This window comes from Eschrichtius robustus, chromosome 16 (genome assembly GCF_028021215.1).
Source record: "Eschrichtius robustus isolate mEscRob2 chromosome 16, mEscRob2.pri, whole genome shotgun sequence".
In the NCBI taxonomy this organism is placed as follows: Eukaryota; Metazoa; Chordata; class Mammalia; order Artiodactyla; family Eschrichtiidae; genus Eschrichtius; species Eschrichtius robustus.
Window position 1 is genome coordinate 66,540,647 of NC_090839.1, and position 21,852 is coordinate 66,562,498.

The window sequence follows — 21,852 nt, forward strand, 5'->3', positions numbered from 1 at the left end:
CAGGGGCGGGAGCTCCTCGTGCCACGTCTGGGTTTGCAACTTTGGGGACAAGGGAGAGGGGGAAGGGAAGATGTTAAGAGGCCCTTAATTGGGGACAATGTCTTACAAATCTGAATTCCCACGACACCTGGGATTCTGATCAGAGCTGTAAGAACTCAGATCCTTCCCACCAGAAAAAGATGCAGCCCCTCCTACACCATTTACCACGGGCTCCACTCCAGCACCAGGCATCTGACTCATCAAGGCAGGTGAAAGGGGTTAGAGGTTAAAAAAAAAAAAAAGAAAAAGAAAAAACCATAAGCACCAGGCTTAGTGACTTACCAGGGCTTTTTCAAGGGTGATCTTTAGAGAGAAATATGTCTATGTAGAGATTAAGTATGTCATTCACTTATAAAAGAAGAGAAAGGAAAAAACCAGAATCCTATGAAAATTTCTTTAATTTTCATCTTTTGGAAATACATTTTTCATTTTTATTTCCACGATACAAAAATGTTAAATATCTAACAATGATCTATATGAAGCAGATCTACTGAAGTAGATCCATGAGATTCTGTCCCTGTTGTGATCTGTTTCAACAGAGAAAGGGCTGGTACATGGTGTCGATTTGTCATGATTTCACACACATGCACACACGCCACCTCACCCCCAGACGCCACCAAACAGAGAAGACACCAGGCTAAGATACTGAAAAGTGAAAGCAGCGCTACATGGGAAAACAGAAATTAATTTTTCACTCCTACACTCCACCATGAGAAACTCACATCTTAGGGGAAAAACTCTAAATAAATATGCCCCAAAGGTCAAGGCAGGTGTTGACAGCGGTAGACATTTTCCTACTGGGAAAACAAGCTTGAGAGCCTCATATTTTCGGGCAGCGATGATGGAAAGCAGGCAGACGCAACCGAATTCTCTACTGGGAGACACACCCATGCGCTGGGGCTGCCCCCAGGCCTGAGCGTGAGATGGTGGGTGAGAACCTCTCAAAGCAGGAAAGAGTTCAACCCCAAATTCAGGACCACAGCACCCAAGAGTGTCGGCTCTTTCTGTGAAATCTCACGGCCAACCTTCCCCATCAGGTGGATTCTTAAACACAGATTCATGACAGGAAGGGTTTCACATGAGCAACAAGTAATGACCTGGTTAATCACGTATACATGACAGCCGACGACATGTTGAGCGCCAGCAGACAGGTGATGCTGAAGAGGAAGGAACACAGCCTTGACGATAAAAACTGGGAGTTTTCAGGAGACGCACACTTGGTTTCAAACCCCTCCTGCACCACATTGGATTCAGTTAAACACAGTATGGCTTCCAAAAATGCCGGCTGCTTCTTTCCTTCTCAGCAACAGCACCAGCGGTTTGTTCCACTCAGGTCTTGGTTACCACGTGTCAGGGACCTCAAAGAGCTTGGCTGAGCTGTCCGAGATGCTTCCTGGTGGGAGAGGACAAAACAAGGTGAACAAGGAGAGGACCATCCCGGGGGGAGAACAAAAGCACCAGCTGCAGAGACAGCTTCGACCAGGGCCAGAGCCGGGCGGTGGCACGGCCACAAGTGGAGAGAGTCCACGGGTGGGCCTTGCCTACGGAGAGCAGTGCCCGGCGGCAAACAGAGGCCACACTGCAGAAACATCACAGCAGGGCCGAGGAAGTGCCTCCCTGCTTGGGTGCCTCTCTTGATTTTACAGGAGTGACAGTATCTCTCAGTGAGAACACACTCTGTATTCTTTGCCAGCCAGCATGCTGGGCACTTAGTTCATTTAATCTTCATAAAAGCCCAGTTCAGGGGTACCAATATCCCCATTTTACAGACACAAGACATCTAGCGAGTGGCTGAGGTGGGGTCTGGATCCTTCCGCAGCACCAAGGTGGCTGGGTTCCTCTGTGCCGTGGTGACCGGCGCCCAGATGAGAAATCTCAGGGGCTGGCGGCTAGACAGTGGCGGGAAGCTGACCAGTGGGAGTTCAGAGATCCCAAAAGGGGCAAAAGCAGCTTGTAGCTTTTTCCAATTTCAGCAACACTGGCTACAGTCTTCTGGGACTGAAGGGGTCTCTTCTGTTACAAACAGTTTCACCCCGAAGTTAGAAGCCCTTCTCCCTTCAGCTACTTTCTGCAACAGCAGCAGCAGCACTGGGTCAGGGCCTGGACCACAAACGTCCAGATCTGAGCGAATGGGAATTAAGTCAGGAAACAGCGTGTTCACGATGGAAAATGCACGACCGGGCATTGCCGTACCCGTGGTATCACGCATTATTTAAGCCCTAGAGCAGGGCTGGCAGGGAAACGGGCAAAGCCAGCCCCAGCCGCTAACACTCCAAGAGTTCAAAAGGGGAGAGGTCTGTGATGACGCCTGAAGTGGAAAGTAACTTCTAAAAACAGAGGGGAACTCGCTCAGCTGGCAGTGGCTACTGCCAGTGACAGGCATGCCTAAAGGTAACTAGGTCCGAACACATGAAATAACACAGGGAATTCCACTAGAGTGAGAATTCCCACTTCTGCTCATTTATTGAGATCAAGTCCAGACAGACAGGATAAGAAGAGCAGGCGAGGGGTCATTTGAAGTGTTCTGCCCCAAGTCTCGTGGCTGTGTTGCCCATGCATCTCTTGGGACTGCGCCTGAGAAGTGAAGATGGGCAGGAGATGGTCCATGTGACAAAGACTCCCATGATCCAGTTAGAAAAGGAGTGAAGGTTACTGAAAAACGGAACAAAACACAAACACAAACACTCCTCTCCCCAGAGCAACTAAATACTACAGACGGCCCATGGTAAGACTGAACCAGCCTGAGCCCTCCTCCATCACACGTTCACACAACACCTAATTGTAGGGAGGAAAATAAACATCAATAAGGGCATTTTTACAATTCACATATCAAAGAAATATTACAGCAGCCAATCTGCCATTCTAAAGGTAAAAGCCACAACGCCAAATGTGGGGAGCTGAAATAAATTAAAACTAGCTGGGAGGAAAAAAGATAAATGGCTAAAGGCAACTGCGTTGTCGTATTTATAATCGCACCCGCGGTTAGCGGGATGGGAGTGCATGTGAGTCTGGTGGTACGCCATCAAACGCACAGGAGCCACTCTGTGAAGAGCTGGTGAGAAATAACAGAAAAAGCAAAAGCTGTGAAGTGAGGCAAGTCTGGCCTGACCATCTCACTAGCTGTAAGACTCCCAGCAACTCTCACTGCCTCATCTATAAGATGGACTCGATGCTACTTTATGCCACCCAGGACTTCTGAGATTCTGCCAGGTTCCTGGCACAGAGCAAGTTTTTAATGCACGTTAGGCCCCTTCCCTTAGCGATAAGGTGGCCCGACGCTGAACGTGGTGGCTGCCCAGGAAGCCAACAGCCTGCAGTCAGAGAGCCGCCTAAAATGTGCAGCTGCCGAGCAAGAAGGACGTGTACAGAGGAAACAGAACTTTACGAACCATCTAAAGGAGACCCAGACCGGAGGGGAGCTGGAGGTCACTGCTGGTGTTTCTTCTAGCACCTTCCAGAAAGGGAGAGCTGTAGACCGTCGAAGGATCCGTCTCAAAGCTAACGGATAAAGAGCTACGGTCGGTTTTCCGGGGAACTCACTTTCACAGCCCTGTTTAGTTACTAGAGTGCAAAGAATTATTCAGGAACAATTTTTCTTTTTAAACAGATACTTCAGGACATCTGCCTCCTGCTATGATGGACCATACCTTGCATCACATACAAAGATTAACTCAAAATGGATTGTATGTCTAAATGTAAAACCTAAAACTGGAAAAATTCTAGAAGAAAACACAAGAGAAGATCTCTGCAATCGAGTAAGGCAAAGATTTCTTAGATATGACAACAAAGGCATAATCCAAGGGAAAAAATTGATAAATTGGATTTCGTTAAAATTTAAAACTTCTACTATTGAAAGATACTGTTAAGAGAATGAAAAGAAAAGCACGGTCTGGAAGAATTTGTAAAACATCCAAAAGGACTTGTATCCTGAATACGTAAGAATACATAAGAACTCATAAAATTGAATAAGGAGAAAACAAACAGCCCAATGAAAAAATGAGCAAAAGATTTGAACAAACATTTCATTAAAGAGATTTAAATGGACAAATAATCACATAAAAAGATACTTAACATCATTAGTCATTAGGGAAATTCAAACCAAAGCCATAATGAGATAACCAGTACACACCACTAGAATGGCAAAAAGGACAATACCAACACTGGTGAAGGTACAGAGCCACTGAGCCCTCATGCCCGGCTGGTGGGAATGCAAAAGCTGCAGCCACTTTGGAAAACACTGTGCCAGGTTCTTATCAAATTAAACATACACTTACCACATGACCCAGTAATTCCAGCCTTAGGTATTTTCCCAAAGAAATGAACACTTAGTTCACACAAAAACTTATACACAAATGTTTATATCTGCTAGATTCTTAGTTGCTAACAACCTAAATGTCAACAGGCAAAATGGATAAACAGTGATATGTCCATAAAATGGACTGCTACTCAGCAGAAAGAAGGAATGAGCCAGTGACATGGGCAAGAACACAGACTAACGTCAAATGCATTACGCTAAGTGCAAGACTCAAGGAGTTACTTATTGAATGATTCCATTTAAATGACCTTCTGAAAAAGGCAAAATTACAGTGACAGAAAGCACATCAGTGGCTGCCGGGATCTATGGATGGGAAGGGGCTTATTGCAAAGGGGCACGAGGGAATCTTCTGGAATAACTGTTCTATTTCTTGAGCACAGTGATGGTTATATGACTGTACGCATTTGTCGAAATTCATCAACTGGTACATCTAAAAGTAATGACTTATATTATATGTAAATTGTATCTTAATAAAGCTGACACTGCAAAAGGTATGAGGAATGTTGTTTTTAAAAAATCCAACAAATTTTAATATGAAATATTATGCCGATAATTAAAATTATTTTACCAAGAGTTTTTTTTTTTAAATGGGGGGAAAACAAGATACTAAACGACATATAGAGTATGATGCCAACTATGTATAAAAATGACAGGCAGAGTAAAATACTTGTTAACAGAGTATCAAGTAACTGTAGGGTTTAATGTTCTTTCTAGCTTCCTTCATTTTACTGATTTTCATAGTGAGCACATTATTTTTATTAACAGAAACAACAAAAGAAACTAACAAGTGGTAAACACAAGGGGTGCATGTTTCTGCTGACTTACCTTTCACCTAACTAGAGTTGAAAGGGAGAAACTGAGAGCTAAGACAGCTCTTCCCTCACGTGAATCTGAAAAACTACACAGCCCACTGGAAATCTGCTGTCGTATTGTTTCCGACAGAGTGGAATTCTGTATAGGGCAAGATTCTTTGGGGTGCCATACAGGAGTTTTTAAGTAGGAAATGCTCCAAAGGGCCTGGTCGTGGGGTGGTATCCATACCAAGAAAGCAGGGCTCCCCTGGATGGTGTGTGGGCAGCCCCCGAGGTCTGCCTGGAGGAAGAGGGAGGCGCAGGGAGTGTGCCGCCCCACAGGGCAGCGCACTCGGTTAGGCTGAAATCTGCATTTTAATTGAGGAATTAAAAAGTTCTTTGGGAGGTTGCTGGGCATTCCTAGCCTGGCCACTCAGGTGACCGACAGCACCAACTGCAGATCGTGTTCCTGACTTCAAGAGACCTCCAATAGCACAAGGAGACCGCTGTTCTAGGTAGACTCCCTACTTTTATACTGTAACCCTAGGGGTTTAAGCTGGAAAGGTTCAGCAGATTAGTCAAGACTACAATAAAACCTGCGGCTCTTGGCAACCATGTAAAGCTCTAATGTGTTGGGTTGTTTTTTTTTTTAAATAAATTTATTTATTTTATTTTATTTATTTTATTTTTGGCTGCGTTGGGTCTTTGTTGCTGCGCATGGGCTTTTCTCTAGTTGCGGCGAGCGGGGGCTACTCTTTGTTGCGGTGCACGGGCTTCTCATTGCGGTGGCTTCTCTTGTTGAGCACGGGTTCCAGGCGCGTGGGCTTCAGTAGTTGTGGCACGTGGGCTCAGTAGTTGTGGCACATGGGCTCAGTAGTTGTGGCTTGCAGGCTCTAGAGCGTGGGCTCTGCAGTTGTGGCACATGGGCTTAGTTACTCCACAGCATGTGGGATCTTCCCAGACCAGGGCTCGAACCCGTGTCCCCTGCATTGGCAGGTGGATTCTTAACCACTGTGCCACCAGGGAAGCCCTGTGTTGGATTTTAAATGTAAAGTGGAAAGGAAACTTGGAACAACTCTATCACGTGGCAAAGTCACCAGGAACAGTCCACAGCTCGGCCCTGTTCCGTGAACACTGTCTAACAGGCGCTGCCGGAACCTCTGGCTAGTGGATAGTCCATCTTTATTTTGAGACTGGCCAGTCCGGTCAGCATCAGGCCACTGGAACACAATTCACTTACTCAGCAAGAGCAAGTGCGCTGTGGACACCCATCCGTTACTGTCTGGGGAACATTTCTTAGACAGTTTACTCCAGCATAAATGGCACACAGAACTGTTTCCTTTATGTACCAATGAAGAATATACCTTGAATGCCCCAGTGGAGAGCAGACAGCATTACCAATCTACACTAACTGCAATAAATATAAAGAGAGGGGATTTATATTATACATTTGCTTCCTGAAAATAGGATAGAAACAACTACAGTTATGAGAAATATTTACTAAGTGCATAACATGTACATAAAAAGCTCCAAAAGAGAATAATGTCTCGGACTTTTACTGCATGACTTCATCACAAGAAAATCCAGGTTGGTAGTTGTTTCTGATCTAGAACAGATGCCAGAAATATTCACCTTTGGAAAGAATCCTTTGTTTCCTCTAAAGTTTGGATAAACTTCACATTTTGCAGAATGGTACGAGGCCTTTGCTCTGGATCAGACAGCCCTCCCCACCACCCCCAATAACAGCTGTATTTGACTTTGCATATTTGTGATTCTGTGAGCCTTGGTTTCCTCTCTATAAATTAGATATAATGATATCTACACCTTACTCGGTTTTTATAATGCCTAGACCATAAAGAACGTTCCTAGCACAATGTCCGGTATATAATATCAACTCAATAAATGGTCATTTCTTCTATAACTTAAGTGATTTTGTTATCTGGGAATGTGTCCAGTACTTAACTCTTAGTGTATCTTTGATATTAAATTGTATAACTAAGAAAAATGACACTGTTTTGTGTGGGATTTATCGAGCATCAGTGTCCCGGGATTGCTACGGTACATGATATTCTATGGCCCTACTTTTTGCTACTTTCCCCTCGGAAAACAGAACATTTCCTACAGGTGGAACGCTGTCTTTTATGTTTCTCATGTCTTCACTAGCAGTGCACTGGGCACCCAACGCACCCTAGTGAACCATCTGAGCACCTGTCAAGATACTGTCCCCAGTAGGAACGCTCAGGCTAGATGCCTTAGAACCCATCTGTGCAGGACAGACGGAGCCACACTGTACCAGACACTCTAATCCAGTTCCTGCCGACCTCCATCCAGGCCCTCTCTGCTCCCGGGACACTCTGAACCTTTGGGAGGTTCATACAGACCCTTTAGAGTCTGAACTTTGTACTGTCGCTCATTTTAGGACCTCCTTAAAGTAAATGAGCGATCAAAATCACATGACGCACCAGGTCCAGCACCCGGTATCTCGACCTACATCCTGCTGATACTATTAGGACTACACGCTTAAAACAAACCAGCTAAAGAGGATCCAGGAAACTTCCAGCCTTGCGTCAGAAGGTCTTAGTGAATGATGCTCCAGAAGAAAACTCAATGATCTCAAGTTCTCTGATTCAATTAAAAGTTGTCAAGATGCTTCTCTTTCTTTTTTAGCTGGACTGACAAAGAAGTACAAAAATCTATCTTTCCTTTTTTTTTTAGCTCAAATCTTGTCGCAGTGACAGCTCTACTGTCAATGGGAGGAAAAAAAAAAAAAAACTATTTTAATGATGGTATTATAAATTCAAAATCCCAAATAACTCATAGAAAGTTTTCACTTAAAACGATGGAAGTTATAAAAGGAGCTAATCTACTGATGCAATCTATTATTAGGTATTTTAATACCTTTGAGATTGTGCTGAGATAGAAGGGAAAAAACCTAAAATCCTGTCCCCAAGAAGTAATAGATAAGTGAAAAAATTAAAGAGAATGATATGAAGGAAAGCTATACAAGAGGGGAAAAGCGCCCCGCCCCCCAACATGCTTGGGGTGAGCTCTGAAAGTCATGCTAACATTTAATATTTAAGATTTGTGAAGCAGGTACAATGTGGCAGTGGTAACACGTTATCAAAGATGAAGACTAAGTATGTTACAGATTAAAAACTTCTATAATACTTAAATGAGGGAAAGGAAGGGAGACTCACAGATTCAAGAGACAGCTAAAATACACGACCCAGACTTCAAACAAGAGTTTAAGTTTTCAGTTAAAGTTAAGCTTTAGCATAATGTATAAAAGGCGTCTGTGACATTTTTGCTGCTTCTTTGATTTCATTCATATCAATGAGATTCAGAAAACGCCCTGCAGGCAGATGGAGCCACATGTAAAAAGAGGAATTAACTGAAACACGATGGATTCTTGGCTTGGGTGTGAATCAAGTTCCAGGCTTCCACTCCCATCCTTTGATTTGACTGTTGGTTCCACTAACGGGGGTGACTATCAGGAAGCGAGATACAGGAGAGGAGTAATTTTGGCTTGCAGGCATCCCCCTCATCATGTAACTGTGCTTAAAGGTACCCACTTTCTTGCAGGCCTGACTTAAGGGCTCTGTGATCTTGGGCAAGTCACATAACCTTCAGGCCTCCGCTGTTTCCTCACTCCCTTTTCTTTTCTTTTCTTTCTTTCATTAATTTTTTTTTATTGAAGTATAGTTGATTTACAGTGTTGTGTTAATTTCTGGTGTGCAGCAAAGTGATTCATTTATATATATATTCTTTTTCATATTCTTTTCCATTATGGTTTATTACAGGATATTGAATATAGTTCCCTGTGATATACAATATGACCTTGTTTACCTATTTTACATATAGTAGTTTGTATTTGATAATCCCAAACTCCTAATTTATCCCTCCTCCACCCCCTTTCCCCTTTGGTAACCATAAATTTTTTTCCTATGTCTGTGAGTCTGTTTCTCTTTTGCAAATAAGTTCATTTGTATCATATTTTAGATTCCACATGTAAGTGATATCACATGGTATTTGTCTTCCTCTTTTTGACTTACTTCACTTAGTATGATAATCTCTAGGTCCATCCATGTTGCTGCAAATGGCATTATTTCATTCTTTTTTTTTTATGACTTAGTAGTATTCCATTATATACATGTACCACATCTTCTTTCCATTCATCTGTTGATGGACATTTAGGTTGGTTCCATGTCTTGGCTATTGTAAACAGTGCTGCTATGAACACTGGGGTGCACGTATCTTTTCGAATTAGAGTTTTCTCCGGATATATGCCCAGGAGAGGGATTGCTGGACCACATGGCAACTCTACTTTTAGTTTTTTAAGGAACCTCCATATAGTTTTCCATAGTGGCTGTACCGATTTACATTCCCACTAACAGTGTAGGAGGGTTCCCTTTTCTCCACACCCTCTCCAGCATTTGTTATTTGTAGATTTTTAATGATGGCCATTCTGACCAGTGTGAGGTGATACTTCACTGTAGTTTTGATTTGCATTTCTCTAATAATTAGTGATATTGAGCATCTTTTCATGTGCCTGTTGGCCATCTGCATGTCTTCTATGGAGAAACGTCTACTTAGGACTTCTGCCCATTTGTTGACTGTATTGTTTTTTTTTTTGTTGTTGTTGTTGAGCTGCATGAGCTGTTTGTATATTTGGGAAATTAAGCCCTTGTTGGATGCATCATTTGCAAATATTTTCTCCCATTCTGGAGGTTGTCTTTTCATTTTCTTTATAGTTTCCTTTGCTGTACAAAAGCTTGTAAGTTTGATTAGATCCCATTTGTTTATTTTTCTTTTTATTTCTACTGCCTTGGGAGACTGACCTAAGAAAACATTGCTACGATTTATGTCAGAGAATGTTTTGCCTATGTTCTCTTCTAGGAATTTTATGGTGTCATGTCTTATATTTAAGTCTTTAAGCTATTTTGAATTTATTTTTGTGTATGACGTGAGGGAGTCTTCTAACTTCACTGATTTACATGCAGCTGTCCAGCTTTCTCAACACCACTTGCAGAAGACACTGACTTTTCTCAGGCATCAGTTTTCTTAATTGTAAAATGGACCATCATGCCTACTTCAGAGATTTAAACGAAAGCATTTCCATCAAGCACGAAGTGCAGGAGCGGGGGGGGTGGATGAATTGGGAGATTGGGGTTGACATATATACACTACTATGTATAAAATACATAACTAATGAGAACCTACTGTATAGCACAGGGAACTCTACTCAATGCTCTGTGGTGACCTAAATGGGAAGGAAATCTAAAAAAGAGGGGATATATGTATACGTATAACTGAATCACTTTGCTGTACAGTGGAAACTAACACAACATTGTAAAGCAACTATACTCTAATAAAAATTAATTAAAGATAGGATCTGAACATGCCACATCTAAGGAACTCAGGATGGTGGAGTGGCTGCCTTCGCATGTGATGTTGGCTCCTATGTCAGAGAAGAGGGGAAGGCTCTAAAAGTCCATGTTTTTAGGGCAGACAGCAGAAGCAAGAAGAACCACAATCCTGCAGCCTGTGGAAAGAAAACCACATTCACAGAAAGACAGACAAAATGAAAAGGCAGAGGACTATGTACCAGATAAAGGAACAAGATAAAACCGCAGAAAAACAACTAAATGAAGTGGAGGCAGGCAACTTTCCAGAAAAAGAATTCAGAATAATGATAGTGAGGATGATCCAGGACCTCGGAAAAAGAATGGAGGCAAAGATGGGGAGGATGCAATAAATGTTTAACAAAGACCTAGAAGAATTAAAGAACAACAAACAGAGATGAATGATACAATAACTGAAATGAAAACTACACTAGAAGGAATCAATAGCAGAATAACAGGCAGAAGAACGGATAAGTGACCTGGAAGACAGAATGGTGGAATTCACTGCTGTGGAACAGACTAAAGAAAAAAGAATGAAAAGAAATGAAGACAGCCTAAGAGACCTCTGGGACAACATTAAACGCAAAAACATTCACATTATAGGGGTCCCAGAAGGAGAAGAGAGAGAGAAAGGACCCGAGAAAATATTTGAAGAGATTAGAGCCGAAAACTTCCCTAACATGGGAAAGGAAAGAGCCACCCAAGTCCAGGAAGCGCAGAGAGTCCCATACAGGATAAACCCAAGGAGAAACACGCCGGGACACGTAGTAATCAAAGTGGCAAAAATTAAAGACAAAGAAAAATTATTAAAAGCAACAAGGGAAAAACGACAAATAACATGCAAGGGAACTCCCATAAGGTTAACAGCTGATTTCTCAGCAGAAACTCTACAAGCCAGAAGGGAGTGGCATGATATACTTAAAGTGATGAAAGGGAAGAACCGACAACCAAGATTACTTTACCTGGCAAGGATCTCATTCAGATTCAACAGAGAAAGCAACTGCTTTACAGACAAGCAAAAGCTAAGAGAATTCAGCACCACCAAACCAGCTTTACAACAAATGCTAAAGGAACTTCTCTAAGTGGGAAACACAAGAGAAGAAAAGGACCTACAAAAACAAACCAAAAACAATTAAGAAAATGGTAATAGGAACATACATATCGATAATTACCTTAAATGGGAATGGATTAAATGCTCCAATGAAAAGACACAGGCTCACTGAATGGATACAAAAACAAGACTCATATATATGTTGTCTACAGGAGACCCACTTCAGACCTAGGGACACATACAGACTGAAAGTGAGGGAATGGAAAAAGATACTCCATGCAAATGGAAAACAAAAGAAAGCTGGAGTAGCAATACTCACATCAGGTAAAACAGACTTTAAAATAAAGAATGTTACAAGAGACAAGGAAGGACACTACATAATATCAAGGGATCAATCCAAGAAGAAGATATAACAATTATAAATGTATATGCACCCAACATAGGAGCACCTCAATACATAAGACAACTGCTAACAGCTATAAAAGAGGAAATCGACAGTAACACAGTAATAGTGGGGGACTTTAACAGCTCACTTACACCAATGGATAGATCATCCAGACAGAAAATTAATAAGGAAACACAAGCTTTAAATGACAAAATAGACCAGATAGATTTAATTGATATTTATAGGACATTCCATCCGAAAACAGCGATTACACTTTCTTCTCAAGTGCACATGGAACATTCTCCAGGATAGATCACATTTTGGGTCACAAATCAAGCCTTCATAAATTTAAGAAAACTGAAATCACATCAAGCATCTTTTCCTACCACAACGCTATGAGATTAGAAATAAATTACAGGGGAAAAAACGTAAAAAACATAAACACATGGAAGCTAAACAATACATTACTAAATAACCAAGATATCACTGAAGAAATCAAAGAGGAAATCAAAAAATACCTAGAGACAAATGACAATGAAAACATGATGATCCAAAACCTATGGGATGCAGCAAAAGCAGTTTTAAGAGGGAAGTTTATAGCAATACAATCCTACCTCAAGAAACAAGAAAAATCTGAAATAAACAATCTAACCTTACACCTAAAGGAACTAGAGAAAGAAGAACAAACAAAACCCAAAGTTAGTAGAAGGAAAGAAATCGTAAAGATCAGAGCAGAAATAAATGAAATAGAAACAAAGAAAACAATTGCAAACATCAATAAAACTAAAACCTGTTTCTTTGAGAAGATAACAAAATCGATAAACCTTTAGCCAGACTCATCAAGAAAAAGAGGGAGAGGACTCAAATCAATAAAATTAGAAATGAAAAAGGAGAAGTTACAACAGACACTGCAGAAATACAAAGCATTGTAAGAGACTACTACAAGCAACCCTATGCTAACAAAATGGACAACCTGGAAGAAATGGACAAATTCTTAGGAAGGTATAACCTTCCAAGAGTGAACAAGGAAGAAATAGAAAATATGAACAGACCAATCACAAGTAATGAAGTTGAAACTGTGATTAAAAATCTTCCAACAAACAAAAGTCCAGGACCAGGTGGCTTCACAGGTGAATTCTATCAAACATTTAGAGAAGAGCTAACACCCATCTTTCGCAAACTCTTCCAAAAATTGCAGAGGAAGGAACACTCCCAAACTCATTCTATGAGGCCACCATCACCCTGATACAAAAATCAGACAAAGATACTACAAAAAAAGAAAATTAAAGACCAATATCACTGATGAATATAGATGCAAAAATCCTCAACACAATACTAGTAAACAGAATCCAACAACACATTAAAAGGATCATACACCATGATCAAGTGGGATTTTTCCTAGGGATGCAAGGATTCTTCAATATACACAAATCAATCAATGTGATACACCATATTAACAAATTGAAGAATAAAAACCATATGATCATCTCAATAGATGCAGAAAAAGCTTTTGACAAAATTCAACACCCATTTATGACAAAAAAAAACTCTCCAGAAAGTGGGGATAGAGGCAACCTACCTGAACACAATGAAGGCCATATATGACAAACCCACAGCAAACATCATTCTCAATGGTGAAAAACTGACAGCATTTCCTCTAAGATCAGAAACAAGACAAGGATGTCCACTCTCACCACTATTCAACATAGTTTTGAAAGTCCTAGCCATGGCAATCAGAGAAGAAAAAGAAATAAAAGGAATACAAATTGGAAAAGATGAAGTAAAACTGTCACTGTTTGCAGATGACATGATAGTATACATAGATAATCCTAAAAATACTACCAGAAAACTACTAGAGCTAATCAATGAATCTGGTAAAGTTGCAGGATACAAAATTAATGCACAGAAATCTATACACTATACACTATCCTATACACTAACAACGAAAGATCAGAAAGAGAAATTAAGGAAACACTCCCACTTACCATTGCAACAAAAAGAATAAAATACCTAGGAATAAACCTACCTAAGGAGGTAAAAGACCTGTACTCAGAAAACTATAAGACACTGATGAAAGAAATCAAAGATGACACAAACAGATGGAGAGATATACCAGGTTCTTGGATTGGAAAAATCAATATTGTGAGCATGACTATACTACCCAAAGCAATCTACAGATTCAATGCAATCCCTATCAAATTACCAATGGCATTTTTACAGAACTAGAACAAAAAAATCTTAAAATTTGTATGGAGACACAAAAGACCCCGAATAGCCAAAGCAGTCTTGAGGGAAAAAAACGGAGCTGGAGGAATCAGACTCCCTGACTTCAGACTATACTACAAAGCTACAGTAATCAAGACAATATGGTACTGGCACAAAAACAGAAATATAGATCAATGGAACAGGATAGAAGTCCAGAGATAAACCCATGCACCTGTGGTCAACTAATCTATGAAAAAGCAGGCAAGGATATACAATGGAGAAAAGACAGTCTCTTCAATGAGTGGTGCTGGGAAAACTGGACACCTACATGTAGAAGAATGAAATTAGAACACTCCCTAACACCATACACAAAAATAAACTCAAAATGGATTAAAAACCCAAATGTAAGACTGGACAATATAAAACTCTTAGAGGAAAACATGGGAAGAACATACTTTGACATAAATCACAGCAAGATCTTTTTTGACCCACCTCCTAGAGTAATGGAAATAAACAAAAATAAACAAACGGGTCCTAATGGAACTTAAAAGCTTTTGCACAGCAAAGGAAACTACAAACAAGATGAAAAGACAACCCTCAGGATGGGAGAAAATATTTGCAAACGAATCAACGGACAAAGGATTAATCTCCAAAATATATAAACAGCTCATGCAGCTCAATATTAAAAAAAAAAACAGCCCCATCAAAAAGTGGGCAGAAGACCTAAACAGACATTTCTCTAAAGAAGACATACAGATGGCCAAGAGGCACATGAAAATCTGCTCAAAATCACTACTTATTAGAGAAATGCAAATCAAAACTACAATGAGGTATCACCTCACACCGGTTAGAATGGGCATCATCAGAAAATCTACAAACAACAAAAGCTGGAGAGGGTGTGGAGAAAAGGGAACCCTCTTGCACTGTTGGTGGGAATGTAAAAGCCACTAAGGAGAACAGTATGGAGGTTCCTTAAAAAAGTAAAAATAGAATTACCATATGACACAGCAATCCCACTACCAGACATACACCCTGAGAAAACCATAATTCAAAAAGACACATGTGCCCCAGTGTTCACTGCAGCACTATTTACAGTAGCCAAGTCATGGAAGCAACCTAAATGCCCATCGACAGATGAATGGATAAAAAAGATGTGGCACATATATACAATGGAATATTACTCAGCCATAAAAAGGAACAAAATTGGTTCATTTGTAGAGACATGGATGGACCTAGAGACTGTCATACAGAGTGAAGTAAGTCAGAAAGAGAAAAACAAATATCGTATATTAACGCACATTTGTGGAATCTAGAAAAATGGTACAGACGAACCAGTTTGCAAGGCATAAATAGAGACACAGATGTAGAGAACAAATGTATGGACACCAAGGGGGGGAAGCAGGGTGGGGGGGTGGGGAGGTGGTGGTGGTGTAATGAATTGGGAGATTGGGATTGAAATATATACACTAATATGTATAAAACAGGTAACTAATAAGAACCTGCTGTATAAAAAATAAATAAATAAATTCATTTTTTTAAAAAACAGAAAAAATAAAGATAAAAAAAATATAAAAGCATGAAGTGCAGTGCAGGGTCGTCAGCAAGCACTCGGTCAGCAGTGGCTGTAATTTCTGTCACCATCACTGCTAGCTGACCAGGTTCTGGCCTGATCTCCTGAGCAGGGCCTTTCACAGATGCTGGCTTCCCAGCAAGCCCCTTCCTTGCCTGGCACTCGGGTCCTGCAGAGGGTCTGTGCACCAAGGGCTGGGTTAGCTCATGGGGCCTCCACAGCATGTCTGGGGGACAGAGGGGATACGGGACTTGGCTCACCTTCTCATTCTGCTCTTACTAGCTACCTGGACCTGCATGTTTCTTCGCCTCTCTCAGTCCAGACTTATGCATCACTAAAACAAGGATGAGTCCCTATGTCAGGGCTGTTGTGAGAATGAAATTCAATCAGGAAAGAGAAGGCTCCAGTGTCTAGCACACAGTAGGCATACAACATGTGTTCATTTCCTGTTTCTTTTACTCCTTATATAATTCTGCTTACGAGAGAAATTCAGGCGGCCTGGAGTTTTGCTGGGAACAGTGAAAACTCTGCTACTGAAAATAACACATGTAGGAGTAGGCCTCTGTGCAAATTCACATATACATTTAAAATACTGAGGTGACTTTACATACATCAGCAAAACCTCTAAACCATGGAGGACAGAGAGAAGGTTACCAAAACAGACTAACCGTCTTTAACAAGTAGGCCCCCACCAAGCCTCACTCTATCAAGAGCCAGGGCTTTTCGGAGATTCCTCAAATTAAATTAAAATGATCTGAAAAACATCTGGTCCCGTTTTAGGCTACATGGGCTTTGTTATCAACTGAAGCCCTGCTATAATCTCTCCCCCAAAATAAGAGTTTCTAAAGCATTAAAGAAGACACAGCTCTAGAACCTTAGTGAGATTCAATACACACCTGTCGGAGAAAGGTCCTTCTTCATCCTTTTTAATTTCTTGGCCTTTTTCCTTCCCTCTGAGAGGGATTCTGCACAGGGATCTGTCTGCTCAAGCTCAGTGTCAGAAATCTCCCCCGATACTCTGGCCTCCAGGCCACCTTCTGCTTGACTGGGACTCAGATTTCTCTTTCCTACTGTGCTGGTGGCTGTGAGACTGAAATGCAAGTGGAACAACATGAAAGGTGTTGAGAGTAACTGGAAGACTAAACCTATAAAAATATTTTAACACTCTTAATTCTATTAACACTTAACTAGCAATCAAACAACATGGGTAACTGCCGCCTGGAGGTGCAAGTTAGACCTTACTGTGAACTGAAGTCTAAAAGTTTACCCACAACAAGCTTATTCAGAAGAAACTTCTACACCAGGCTTGTGCACGGATATACACAAATCTAAGCTGTTCGTAGTGTTTAAAAGAAAAAAATTTTAAAGAAAATTCCTGGTCTTTATTTTGATAGAGTTACCCTAACAGAAGAGTAGAATAGTAGAGCAACCATAACAAAATAACAGTCTGGATTACATTAAATCACAAGATAGCATTGTTACTTGCATGCTGCCTGATGGATACACAGTAGAGCAGGAGAATTCTTGAGTCTGCCGGCTGTCACACCACTTGTGCATTTGAATACACTTAAAAGGTATACCCCACCTTCATATAATTCTCTTCCATTCCAAAAAGGTCACTTGTCAAGATTATAATTAAACCTGGCTTCATTTTAAAAGCTTTATAGGATTTGACATGTTGAATTAGATCAGATTACATGTCCTGATTTTCCTTAAGAAAATATGTTCCCTGAATCAGAACTTGATAATAACAGAGACCACAGGGCCAGTGTGAGTCCTGTCTCCTCTAAATGAGTCTTTTTTTTTTTATAGCCCCCACGTTATGAAAAGCATAAAGAATCTAGTCATTCCCCCTAAGGGAGGCCATTCAGGCACAGAGCGGGGTGCGGAGAGGGAGAGAGAGAACATGAGCAAGCCCCTGTGTCAGCCTTCCCTAGGAAGTGAACGCTTTATTTTATTTTTAAATATATTTATTTATTTACTTTATTTTTGGCTACGTTGGGTCTTGGTTGCTGTGAGTGGGCTTTTCTCTAGTTGCGGCGAGCGGGGGCTACTCTTCGTTGCGGTGCGCAGGCTTCTCATTGCGGTGGCTTCCCTCATTGTGGAGCACAGGCTCTAGGCATGCGGGCTTCAATAGTTGTGGCACGTGGGCTCAGTAGTTGTGGATTGCGGGCTCTAGAGTGCAGGCTCAGTAGCTGTGGTGCACAGGCTTAGTTGCTCCATGGCATGTGGGATCTTCCTGGACCAGGGCTCAAACACGTGTCCCCTGCATTGGCAGGCGGATTCTTAACCACTGTGCCACCAGCGAAGTCCCGAAGTGAACGCTTTAAATTGTTACATATCAAAAACTTGGGGGGCTTCCCTGGTGGTCCAGTGGTTAAGACTCTGCGCTCCCAATGCTGGTGGCCGGGTTCGATCCCTGGTCAGGGAACTAGATCCCACACGCATGCCGCAACTAAGGGTTCACATGCCACAGCTAAGGAGCCTGCCTGCCGCAACTAAGACCTGGTGCAGCCAAATTAAAAAACAAGAACAAAAACAAAAACCTCAGGCTACCCGATGATTCAAGTTCTGCAATGTTACTCTTCCCTGTTCTTACATCTTCCCTGTTCCTTACACTTCCTCACTCATGTGAAGAAGGTGGTGGTGCTCAAAAGCCATAGGAAGCAGAACAGAGAGAGCTCAGAGCAGATGGCCTGTTAAGCCTGGCTGGCCAGCCTCCCGCTGTCATCTCTTCACCTGTGTTATATGCAGCTTTTGGAAACATCTTTTATTGAGGGGATATGAAGAAAAGGAGAATACCAAAGGTAGTATTTTGGGGGGAGAGTTATTAGAAATTCATGCTAAAGTTTACTGTTTAAAAACTGATAATACCTTTAAAATTTTCTTAAAGACTAAAACAATTTTCGGCTGGTTTCAGAAAATTTGGAAAATTCAGAAAGTATTAAGTAAGAAAATAGTAAGGACACACCTTTCCATTGTGAAAGGGTAAGAGGCCTAAATATTCCTCTGTGCTGTAAACCCTGGAACCTAGCAGCCTCTGAGATGTAAATGTTTAATGAAAACTCAGCTGGAACCATCAGCATTCAAAGTACTTCAAGAAATACAAAGTCCTGAACTAGCCCCAACTGCACATAGGAATCTAGTGGATGATACAGGTGGTATCAAATTACCGGGGCAGAGATGAACTTCCAAAACAATGGTTGTGGGACAACAGGAAAAAGATAAGTTAGGCCCATTCTTCACCCATAAAAAAGAAAAAAATGCCAAAATGGATTAGATACCTAAATGTGAAAAACGAAACTATACAAATACTGAAAGAAAACATGGATGAATTCCTCTAAAACCTGGGTGTCGAAAAAGGCTTTACTATAACTCACAATCCAAATTTATAAGAAGATTTATAAATTTGATCACATAAAAATCCTTTGCATGGCTATCAATAACATGAGCAAAGTCAAAAGACAAATGACAAACCAGGAGAAAATATTTGTAACATATATCACAGATAAAGGGCTAATGTCCCTAATACACAAGTAACACTCAAAATTGAAGGAAAAAAACCCAAAATCCTATAGGAAAATGGGCAAAGCTATGAATAAATAGCTCACCACACACACACACAAACACACCTAAAACACACGAAAAGATGTTCAACTCCATTCATGATGCAAAATAAAATGACACTGAAATATCATTTCTCACCCACTAGATTGGCAAAAATATCCAAAAGATTGATGAAATATTCTGTTGTTGAGAGTGGGGAAACAGGCACTCATATATTGCTGGTGACAATGAAAAATGGTACAACTCACTCTTAGGGAAGGGAATGTGGCACTATTTAACAAAACTTTATATCCATTTACTCTCTGAGCCAGCAATCCCACTTCTAGGAATTCAGAAGATGCACCTCCAACAATGCAAAAATACTTATGTACAAGATTACTCATTGCAGCTTTATTTGTTATATTACTGCCAAATTCCTAAATGTCTAAGTATAGGAAATTGGTTGAATAAACTATGCTATGTACAGTCAATGTAACTAAGCAGTTACAAGAATTAATGAAGATCTCAAAGAACAGATATGAAATTATTTCCAGTGAAATAAGCAAAGTGCAAAAGAGCAATTTATTCCAGTCTTGGGTGAAATATCGGGGGGAATACCAAAAAAAAATCCTGAACTATTTAGTAGGTTTGCTTCTGTAGTTGAACGAGTGAAGCAATTCTGAAAATATTTGGATACATGATAATGCTCAGCAAATTAGTAAATGTATTCATGTAGTTGGAAGACAGATATGGGGGAAGGCAAGGGAGAACGCTGTGGGGATGTAATGGAACTGGAGATACAGGTCCGGGCTGGGGATTTCTAAAATAAGTATGTGTGTATATGTGCACCTTTGTGTGTACACATATATGTATGGGAAGTATCTATGTATATCCATGCCCCTATTTCCCAGCTCTGCCCACTGAAAGGACCTAAAAAACAAAAACCAAAAAACCCAATGGCCATAAGCACATCTAGTGTCCAGATTTTAATGTCTAAACCATACCCTACTGAAAAAACACAGGGCTCCTCGAAGAAGCGCTTGATTCCAGGGCTGGGGTAAAAGTTGCACAAAATGAGCTCGGCTGGGGTAAAAGAGGCACAAAATGAGCCCGGAACATCTTGCAATACCAGAAAGTAGGAAACTGCTCAAGAAATGACGGGGCATGTCACAGGGATGTAGGAACCAGGTGGAAAGGGCTCCCACTGGCCAAATATTTGAGCACCAAAATAATTAAGGGGCAATAATAAATTCTAAACCATTGAGAAACACAGAAATCCATGGGTCTATATCAATACATAATACAGAGAGACAGAGAGAGGAGGGAGAGCTCTTAGTTCTCGTTGAATGCTGAGTAGGAAATGGTAAAGGTGGAGAGAGAGATGGAGTTGGCAAATCATCCTTTGGCAACCATCACGTGAAGAATGACTTATGCAAAAATCATCAAGAGGTGCTAAATCAGGGGAGATATTTTGAGGAAGAGTAGGCTATTTGCATGGTCTTAAAGTGTCTCTCCTGAGACTGATATCCTGAGAAGGACATAGCGTCACTTTTGCACATTCTAGTCAGGATTGTATAACCTGAACATAATCATGAAGAAACATCAGACAAACCCAAAGGAAAAACACCTTACTGAAAAAAAGTGGAGTGAGGGGCTGGTGTCCTTCAAAAATGTTGTTGTCATAAAAAAGACCAAAGAGACATTGAAAACTAGCTGCAACACATTATGACAGACTGGATCTTATACTAGAGGGAAAAGCCATAAAGATAATATTGGATCAAATAATAAAACTGGGATATAAACAGTAGATTACAGTATTATATCAATGTTAAATTACCGAGGTTGATAACTTTACTACAGTTATACAAGAAACTATTAAGGACCATGATGTATCTAACTTCCTCTCAGATGGTTCAGAAAACAACAAGTGTGTTGGGGGTTGCGGTATGGAGAGAAAAAGGGAGAGAAAGCAACACAGAGTGTGTATATACAGAGAGAGGAAGGGGAAGGGTGGAAGAGAGAGCGTGTGCACACAAAGCAAAAAACAGCAAAATGTTAACAATCAAGGTAGCCAGATAAAGAATATATGGGTGTTCTTTGTAATATTTGTGACTTTTATGAGTTTGAAATTATTTCCAAGTTAAAAGCAAAACAAAACAAAACAAACTGGAGGAAGCATGATGTTTAAACAAATAAGGAAAACTAAATTTCATCGAGGATTATCATCTTTTTGTTCTAATTTAATTTTTTTGGCCGCACTGCGTGGCACGCAGGATCTTAGTTCCCCAACCAGGGATCGAACCCATGCTGGAAGCGCGGAGTGCTAACCACTGGGCCGCCAGGGAATTCCCTCAAGGAATATCTTCTGGTGCCTGCTTGCTGTGGCACAATCTAGGACTGAAGTCTGTGTGCGCTTACACATGACTAATAAGTATGTCGCCAGCCTAGTGATACGTGGAAGAAGCTGCCTTGACCCATTAACAGAATGTCTTACCTGATACAACGGAGTCCCTTTCCAGCCAGCCAGGCTGGAAAGGATCCCGCGGAG

General features: G+C 40.9%; 1 protein-coding gene across 3 annotated transcripts in view; it reads right to left on the bottom strand.

Moving 5' to 3' along the window:
- Positions 1 to 470: 470 nt before the first annotated feature.
- Positions 471 to 21,852, bottom strand: part of PARN (poly(A)-specific ribonuclease) — a 163,476-nt gene continuing 142,094 nt past the window's right edge. For all 3 annotated transcript variants that reach the window (XM_068565226.1, XM_068565227.1, XM_068565225.1), the window contains exons 23-24: positions 16,655 to 16,848; positions 471 to 1,432 (exon numbers count right to left, since the gene is read on the bottom strand). In XM_068565226.1, coding sequence (XP_068421327.1) covers positions 1,380 to 1,432; positions 16,655 to 16,848 — 247 coding nt within the window. In that variant the 3' untranslated portion in view covers positions 471 to 1,379. The remainder of the gene's footprint in view (positions 1,433 to 16,654; positions 16,849 to 21,852) is intronic.